The 9160-nt window shown below is 41.2% G+C and overlaps 1 protein-coding gene across 1 annotated transcript; it reads right to left on the bottom strand.

Moving 5' to 3' along the window:
• Positions 1–1375: 1375 nt before the first annotated feature.
• Positions 1376–7634, bottom strand: LOC115113999 (relaxin-3 receptor 1-like). The gene is made up of 3 exons (XM_029641933.2): positions 7204–7634; positions 5924–6364; positions 1376–5796 (listed from the first exon to the last, which is right to left on the bottom strand). Exons 1-3 carry the CDS (start codon positions 7390–7392, stop codon positions 5206–5208), a joined length of 1221 nt encoding a protein of 406 aa, XP_029497793.2. The 5' UTR covers positions 7393–7634; the 3' UTR covers positions 1376–5205.
• Positions 7635–9160: the final 1526 nt, after the last annotated feature.

Consider the following 9160-nt stretch of genomic DNA (forward strand, 5'->3'; position numbering starts at 1 on the left):
GCACTGACTCACCTACACAGATATATACACACACATACACACACACACTTTCATGCTACACACACTTCACAACTTATGCTACCATACTCTTATTATGATTGCTAAATAGTGCACAATTTAAACACTTGCCCCCCCCCAATCCCCACGTCCCCAAAACACGTGTAAATATTGGACTATAAATTGTGCCTTCCTGTATTATGCTTACGCTAAAATGTTTATTTTCTACTGATCCATTTACTTTATGTTCCTATTCTTATCTTTTATTATTTCTTATTGCTGTTGCATTGTCCAGAAGGAACCTGCAAGTAAGAATTTCATTGGATGGTGTATAGATTGTGTATGATGTATAGATAGATGGTGTATGGTGTATAGATTGTGTATGATGTATAGATAGATGGTGTATGGTGTATAGATTGTGTATGGTGTATAGATAGATGGTGCATGGCGTATAGATTGTGTATGGTGTATAGATGGTGTATGGTGTATAGATTGTGTATGGTGTATAGATAGATGGTGTATGGTGTATAGATTGTGTATGGTGTATAGATAGATGGTGTATAGATTGTGTATGGTGTATAGATAGATGGTGTATGGTGTATAGATTGTGTATGGTGTATAGATAGATGGTGTATGGTGTATAGATTGTATATGGTGTATAGATGGTGTATGGTGTATAGATTGTGTATGATGTATAGATAGATGGTGTATGGTGTATAGATTGTGTATGATGTATAGATGTATGGTGTATAGATTGTGTATGGTGTATAGATTGTGTATGATGTATAGATAGATGGTGTATGGTGTATAGATTGTGTATGGTGTATAGATTGTGTATGATGTATAGATAGATGGTGTATGGTGTATAGATTGTGTATGATGTATAGATGTATGGCGTATAGATTGTGTATGATGTATAGATGGTGTATGGTGTATAGATTGTGAATGGTGTATAGATAGATGGTGTATGGCGTATAGATTGTGTATGGTGTATAGATGGTGTATGGTGTATAGATGGTGTATGGTGTATAGATAGATGGTGTATGGTGTATAGATTGTGTATGGTGTATAGATAGATGGTGTATGGCGTATAGATTGTGTATGGTGTATGGTGTATAGATAGATGGTGTATGGTGTATAGATTGTGTATGGTGTATGGTGTATAGATTGTGTATGGTGTATAGATAGATGGTGTATGTTGTATAGATTGTGTATGGTGTATAGATGGTGTATGGTGTATGGTGTATAGATTGTGTATGGTGTATAGATAGATGGTGTATGGTGTATAGATTGTGTATGGTGTATAGATAGATGGTGTATGGTGTATAGATGGTGTATAGAAAGACTATTCTAGCATGTGAAAATCAGTTTGCCACTCTTTATTTACATTCACAGTCCTTAACATACATCAAAGCATTGTATGTACAGCAAAACAGATCACCAACATCAACTGATGCCCCTTCATTAAGATGTCAATGTGTTATTTTGCAAGCCTGATGGCAATTTAGTAGGTGAATAGTTGTTTAACTGTATAGTTTACTGTATACTTTAAAAATAGTTTTCAAATAATTGTTTCACATTCATAGTTACTGGAGGTATTTTAGCATTTTTGGCTAAGATGACCTGACAACCCACAACAATCTCATCAATATGTTTGTGATTTGCTGCTATTCCTGGAGCAGAAAAATAAACAAATAAGGTTCATTTTAAAAGATAAAAATGTACATTCAAAATGATGTGATAAGAATTTATTGAGCATAATGAGGATGTATTGATGATGAACCATCTGTGGTTATATGATCATTTATAGTGCTTTTCTAAAACTGAAAGTGCTTTACATTGCATGGGGGTAACTCACTCATCACATAACTTTTCATCTCTGCCCCCTTCCCCTGTCCCACTTCAAAATATCACAGACTTTGCCAGCTCAGTTACCGCAGATGACAAACTTTGATCCTGAATATACAGTGGGGTCTGAAATGATCGACACCCTTGATAAATACGAGCAAAAATTACTGTATAAAATATGCAATGTTTTTGTTGTTGAAATGATTTGTTAAACTAAATATTTTTCTCTGAGCTATTGTATTAGTATAAAATAATATAATACATTTTTTTCTCAAAAAGGTAGGGGTCAAAATTATTGGCACCCTTGTTTTCAATACCTGACATTGGGAGAATAATGGCACTGAGACTTTTTCTAAAATGTTTTAGAACACATTGGGAGGGATCTTAGACTATTCCTCCACACAGAATCCGTACAAATCCTTGATATCCTTAATCTGCACTTATGGACTTCCCTTTTAAATTCAAACCCCAGGTTTTCAATGGGTTTCAAGTCCGGAGACGGAGATACCCGTTGAATTAACCATTTGATTGTGGGTTTTCATGTGTGCTTGGGGTTATTGTCTTGCTGGAAGATACACTTGCAGCCAAGTTTCAACCTCCTGGCAGAGGCAATCAAGTTTTGGGCTAAAATGTCCTGGTACTGGGTAACGTTCATGATGCCGCTGACCTTAACAAGGGCCCCGGGACCAGTGGAAGCAAAATAGCCCCATAACATCAAAGATCCACCACCATATTTTACAGTAGGTATGTGGTTCCTTTCTGCGTTCTCATTTCGACGACAAACCCACCACTGGTGTGCGTGGGCAAAGAGTTTGATTTTCATGACATGTGACCAAAGCACTGGTTCCAAATCCAAGTGCCAAGCCCTTTAGCAGACTCATCTTGGAATCAGTGCTCTGGTCAGATGACATGAAAAGCTCTTTGGCCACACGCAGAAAATAACCCCATACAATGGCTTGTATTCACCTCCTTTGGCATTTTTCCTATTTTGTTGCCTTACAACTTGGAATTAAAATGCATTTTTGGGAGGTTTGTATCATTTGATTTACACAACATGCCTACCACTTTGAAGATGCAATTTTTTAAAATTGTTAAACAAACAAGAAATTAGACAAAAAAAATGAAAACTTGAGCGTGCATTACTATTCACCCCCCCAAAGTCAATACTTTGTAGAGTCACCTTTTGCAGCAATTACAGCTGCAAGTATCTTGGGGTATGTCTTTATAAGCTTGGCACATCTAGCCACTGGGATATTTGCCCATTCTTCAAGGCAAAACTGCTCCAGCTCCTTCAAGTTGGATGGGTTCCACTGATGTACAGCAATATTTAAGTCATACCACAGATTCTTAATTTGATTAAGGTCTGGGCTTTGACTAGGCCATTCCAAGACATTTACATGTTTCCCCTTAAACCACTCAAGTGTTGCTTTAGCAGAATGCTTAGGGTCATTGTCCTGCTGGAAGGTGAACCTCCGTCCCAGTCTCAAATCTCTGGAAGACTGAAACAGGTTTCCTTCAAGAATTTCCCTGTATGTAGCGTTTTCCTTGATGGCCAAAAAGCTACATTTTAGTCTCATCTGACCAGAGTACCTTCTTCCAGGTTTTCTCCCACCAGCCTTTTGGTGAACACCAAACATGTTTGCTTATTTTTTCTTTCCACTCTTTCGTAAAACTCAGCTCTGTGGAGTGTACAGCTTAAAGTGGTCTTATGGAGATACTCCAATCTCCGCTGTGGAGCTTTGCAGCTCCTTCAGGGTTTGGGGAGTCTCCCACATGCCTTTTGGTGAACACCAAACAATTTTGCTTATTTTTTCTGGCCACTCTTTTGTAAAGCTCAGCTCTTTGGAGTGTACAGCTTAAAGTGGTCTTATGGAGATACTCCAATCTATCTTTGGTCTCTTTGTTGCCTCTCTGATTAATGCCCTCCTTGCCTGGTCTGTGAATTTTGGTTAATGGCCCTCTCTTGGCAGGTTTGTTGTGGTGCCATATTCTTTTCATTTTTTAATAATGGATTTAATGGTGCTCAATGGGATGTTCTATGTTTCTGATATTTCTTTATAACCCAACCCTGATCTGTACTTCTCCCCAACTTTGTCCCTGAGCTGTTTGGAGAGTTCCTTGGTCTTCATAGAGCTGGTTGCTTGGTGGTGCCCCTTGCTTAGTGGTGTTGTAGACTCTGGGGCCTTTCAGAACAGGTATACTGAGAGCATTGACAGATCAGGTGACACTTAGATTACACACAAGTGGACTTTATTTAACTAATTATGTGACTTCTGAAGGTAATTGGTTGCACCAGATCTTATTTAGGGGCTTCATAGCAAAGGGGGTGAATACATATGCACACACCACTTTTCAATGTTATTTTTTAAATATTTTTTTAAACAAGTAATTTTTTAAATTTCACTTCACCAATTCGGACTATTTTGTGTATATCCATTACATTAACTCTAAATAAAAATGCATTTAAATTACAGGTTGTAATGCAACAAAATAGGATAAACGCCAAGGGGGTGAATACTTTTGCAAGGCACTGTACCTACTGTAAAATATAGTGGTGGATCTTTGATGTTATGGGGTTATTTTGCTTCCACTGGTTATCACTGTATGTCTAATAAATCACTGTATGTCTAATAAATCACTGTATGTGTTCATTTAATGAAAATAACTTCAACATAAATCTTTTTTAGATTCATTTCCCTGAGCCTCCTTTGGCCCTTAAAATGCTCAGTCTGATCATGTGGGCGTTAGGAAACAAATGTGAAAATATTGACATACACAACCCTGATTAGCTGATAGGATGTTCTTGAGCCCACCCCCTTGCCCAGATGAACAGTTATTGGTGAGTTATTGGTCTATTATAGTCAGATCTTATTGTGAAGTCATGATGTGGGGCCCAAAGTCCCATCCCACCTGAACAGGATGACATTTCAGGATTTTTTTCAAACAGCTCTAACACAAAAAAACAAGGAAATCACATTTGAACTGCACTGCCCATTTAGTAGACTCACACTGATATCTCCGCTCCCACAATACCTCACTAATGTGTGTGTCCAATGAATCAACAAAATGCATATGTCAGTATATTAATTAATTGGGGTTTCTTAAACTATCGGTCAGGACCCAAAGTGGGCCCTGGGCATGTGGGTCGCTAGTTAAGAGAATACATCTATATTCACACACGGTTTCTTCTTAATTTAAGTCGCCGAAGGACGGTATATTTCTCATTTGGGTCTCGAGCTGAAAACATTTAATCAATTACTCATGTAGGCTACTTTCCAACTTGACTGTTCCTGACCTGTACAGCAGCCTCCACTATGAGAAACTTGTAAATGAAATGCATCCTTATGGCCCTCCAGTCAGTCACACGTTGACATCCTTGTGTGTAACCACCATGCTAGGCGGTGCCTCCTCCACTCTTTTCCCCCTCAGAGCCAGGGTGAGAAAGTTCCTGATGGACAGCGAGACTCGGAGCAGCAGCTCCTTGAGTCCGGCCCTGTACTCCTGTCGCATCAGGCAGTACAGCACGGGGTTCAGGCAGCTGTTGGTGTGAGCCAAGCAAACAGTCAGAGGGAAAGCATAGGCCTGGGCATTGTAGAAGGCCTTACTAAAGGGCACCAGGTCAAATTTGATCAGCACTCCCCATAGTGTCAGAGCCTGGTTGGGCAGCCAGCAGAGGAAGAAGGAGAGCACCAAGATGGTCACTGAGCGGGTCACTTTGGAGCGGCGCCGTTGATGGGACCTCTCTGAACTCTCCATGACCCCAACGCTGCCAACTACGCCACTGACTCGCCGGCTCAGGAGGAGGTAACACACGCTGATCACTACCAAGGGAACCACAAATCCCAGCAGTACTTTCTGTGTCTGGTAGAGGCCCAGTAGAATCTGAGAGTCCCAGTGACCCGAGGCAGATCCAGAAAACCGGACGAGACACAGCTCATCATCCGCAGACACCTAGAAACATCAAAAACACCACAATGGAATTAAGTGTTTGACATCAATTGATGCGTTTTGTTTCGATGTACACACAAACAGCCTTACATGCATTTTTAAATTGGCAAATAAAATCAGTCAAACAAACCTGGACTGTGGTGGAGTAGATGGCGTGGGGCATCGTGACCGCCAGTGACACCACCCAGATGGCAAAACTAGCCCACTTGGCACGAGCCGCAGCCATTTTGGGGCTGCTTATCCTCAGTGAGGAGGCGAGGGAGCAGTAGCGAGCCACGCTCATGGCCGTCAAGAAGAAGACGCTAGCGTACATGTTCATGGTGGTCACAGAGCTGACAATCTTACACATGACCCTGCCGAAGGGCCAGCGGAAGTCCAGGGCAGTGTCCACAGCCCAGAAGGGCAGGGTGAGGACGAACTGGAGGTCAGTCACGGCCAGGCTCCTCACAAAGAAGTCAATAGACGAGTGGTGCAACTGGTGGCGGGAGTGGAGAAGGAACAGGGCCAGGAGGTTTCCCACCAGCCCCAGAGCACACACCACCAGGTAGACCAGAGCAATGACCACTCGCATCTGGAAGAAGGAAACACAGTCAAGAGTCAAATCCTGATACATAATGGTTTGGTACGGTCATTAATTAATAATAATCAAAAAGAAAAATAATAAAGTTAATCTTAAATTGATTTATCCTAACCCACAACAACAAAAATATATTTTATATCAAGATAATTTACCTTTAGGACTTTAAAGCTGGGATCTTTAAACTTAAAATATGTAACTTTTTGGGTGACCCCGCCAAATTAAAATAGATATGTGAGTTCAATCTGTCATTCTCATTGAAAGCAAGTCTAAGAAGCGTTTCCAGTTCTTAAATTTCGTTTTTGCATCTTTTATATTCAGTTTTGTACACCAGCTTCAATCTAAATACAATATTTGTGGTTATGAAAAATATATTTCAGAGGTTTAGCTGGTACAACGATTCTCTACACTATACTTGCGTGTTTTATCACAAACAAAACTTAAGCGAACTATTCTAATTTTAGCAACCAGGAAATTTAGCAATTTATGCAGAGTGCATCTTTAATGGGGAAACGGACATGTCCACTCGCGATATTACAACAACAAATAAGTCAGCTACACTCCTCAGTCCGGTGGGGGTACACCATTTCCCCATGCCAATGAGGTAAAATAATGTGTCTTGGTCAGACTTCTTGCAAAAGATTAGTTAGTGCTAGTCTGGAAGAAAAGCCTGCACAACCAGTAGTAGCTCTCTAGGTCCAGAGTTGCAGATCCCTGAGCATCACTCCTCTATGTTCTAGCAGGGCTACTATGAAGTTACACCTGATCTAAACTTAGTTTTGCGTTTGTCACCCTAATGGTTAGGACTTTTGGAGGGTATTCAGAACACACACCGTCATGTTCGCGCTGTCCCCATACAGCTCCGGAGCAGAGTCTCTGGAGAGGAGATGGAGCCAGCAGTCCAACGAGAGGTTGTGGAGCGATTCTCCGGACATGTTAGCCTGCTCTGGGCTCTCCGCGTCCTCCTGACCCCTACACGCCCACTGACCCAGGTGGAGCAAACTGCTGTTACTCTGATGCATGGTTCTTCTCTATCATTCAACAGAATTCTCCGCATGAAAACATGGTCTCACATCACCCAAAGTGTGAAGTAATGGTACAAACATTACGAGTTAAGAGTAGACTCAAAATATCCAAATTCCAACCGCACCGTTTTTGTAAGAAGACACATTTTGTGTTTTAGGACTGTGTTTTAGGAAACAGTCATTGTTAGTAAATATTCACAGTTTTTTCGTTTCATTTGAATGTGCTTGTTCAAGTCCGACTTGTTTCTGAAAGAGTTGCATCACTCGTCTAGTCTGCGCTTTTTATACGGATTGAGATGCCATGCGCGGGTAAAGTCTCCGAGAATTCGCGCTGTGCGGTTGCTATCACCCCATCACGTGCATACAATGGGGGGAGAGTAGGGGTGAGAATGGGGAGGGCTGCAACCTGCTCTCAAAGCATTTCGTATTATTCTGTACATAAGGCTGAGGAACTACAAGTAGTCTAATATGTTATGTTTCGTATGGTATGTATTCATTTGTGGATATCCATCACCCATTTAGTATGATTATGTTCCGAATTACAATTAGTATTAAATGTTACCTATTTGCTGGAAAAGGCATTGTTCGTCACCAAACTGTTCCTGGATGGGGAAGAGGTTGCTCTCGGAGGATGTGTTGGTACCATTCTTTATTCATTGCTGTGTTCTTAAGCAAAATTGTGAGTGAGCCCACTCCCTTGGCAGTAAATCTCTATATTACGGATCTCTATAATACATAACACCATATATTGGGGTTCAGCAACCTGGCCTCAGGGCAATTCATATTATTTGGGACGTTTCTTTTTTCCCTCCATTTAAAAAATAAAATACAATTGTATTGGTCACATACACATGGTTAGCAGATGTTAATACAAGTGTAGCGAAATGCTTGTGCTTCTAGTTCTGACAGTGCAGTAATATCTAACAAGTAATCTAACAATTCCCCAACAACTACCTAATAGGTGGGTGGACCAATTCAGTTTGTCTGTGATGTGTACGCCCAGGAACTTAAAACTTTCCACTTTGTCCACTGCTGTCCCTTCGATGTGGATAGGGGGGTGCTCCCTCTGCTATTTCCTGAAGTCCACGATCATCTCCTTTGTTTTGTTGACGTAGAGTGAGAGGTTGTTTTCCTGACACCATACCCAGAGTGCCCTCACCTCCTCCCTGTAGGCTGTCTCATCGTTGTTGGTGATCAAGCCCACTACTATTGTGTCGTCTGCAAACTTGATGATTGAGTTGGAGGCGTGCATGGCCACGCAGTCGTGGGTGAACAGGGAGTACAGGAAAGGGCTGAGCACACACCCTTATGGGGCCCCAGTGTTGAGGATCAGCGAAGTGGAGATGTTGTTTCCTACCTTCACCACCTGGGGGCGGCCTGTCAGAAAGTCCCGCACCCAGTTGTACGGGACGGGGTTGAGACCCAGGGCCTCCAGCTTGATGATGAGCTTGGAGGGTACTATGGTGTTGAATGCTGAGCTGTAGTCAATGAACAGCATTCTTACATACATTTGAAGTTGGAAGTTTACATACACCTTGGCCAAATACATTTAAACTCAGTTTTTCACTATTCCTGACATTTAATCCTAGTAAAAAATCCCTGTTTTAGGTCAGTTAGGATCACCACTTTATTTTATGAATGTGAAATGTCTGAATAATAGGAGAGAAAATGATTTATTTCAGCTTTTATTTCTTTCATCACGTTCCCAGTGGGTCAGAAGTTTACATACACTCAATTAGTATTTGGTGGCATTGCCTATAAATTG

The sequence above is a fragment of the Oncorhynchus nerka genome, linkage group LG9b (genome assembly GCF_034236695.1).
Source record: "Oncorhynchus nerka isolate Pitt River linkage group LG9b, Oner_Uvic_2.0, whole genome shotgun sequence".
NCBI classification, from domain to species: Eukaryota; Metazoa; Chordata; class Actinopteri; order Salmoniformes; family Salmonidae; genus Oncorhynchus; species Oncorhynchus nerka.

Coding starts and splice junctions, on each gene's coding strand:
- LOC115113999 (XM_029641933.2), bottom strand. CDS start 7,392: ATGCATCAGAGTAACAGCAGTTTGCTCCACCTGGGTCAGTGGGCGTGT. Junction 6,365..7,203: donor GGGACAGCGCGAACATGACG/GTGTGTGTTCTG, acceptor TCCTTCTTCCAG/ATGCGAGTGGTCATTGCTCT. Junction 5,797..5,923: donor TCTACTCCACCACAGTCCAG/GTTTGTTTGACT, acceptor TGATGTTTCTAG/GTGTCTGCGGATGATGAGCT.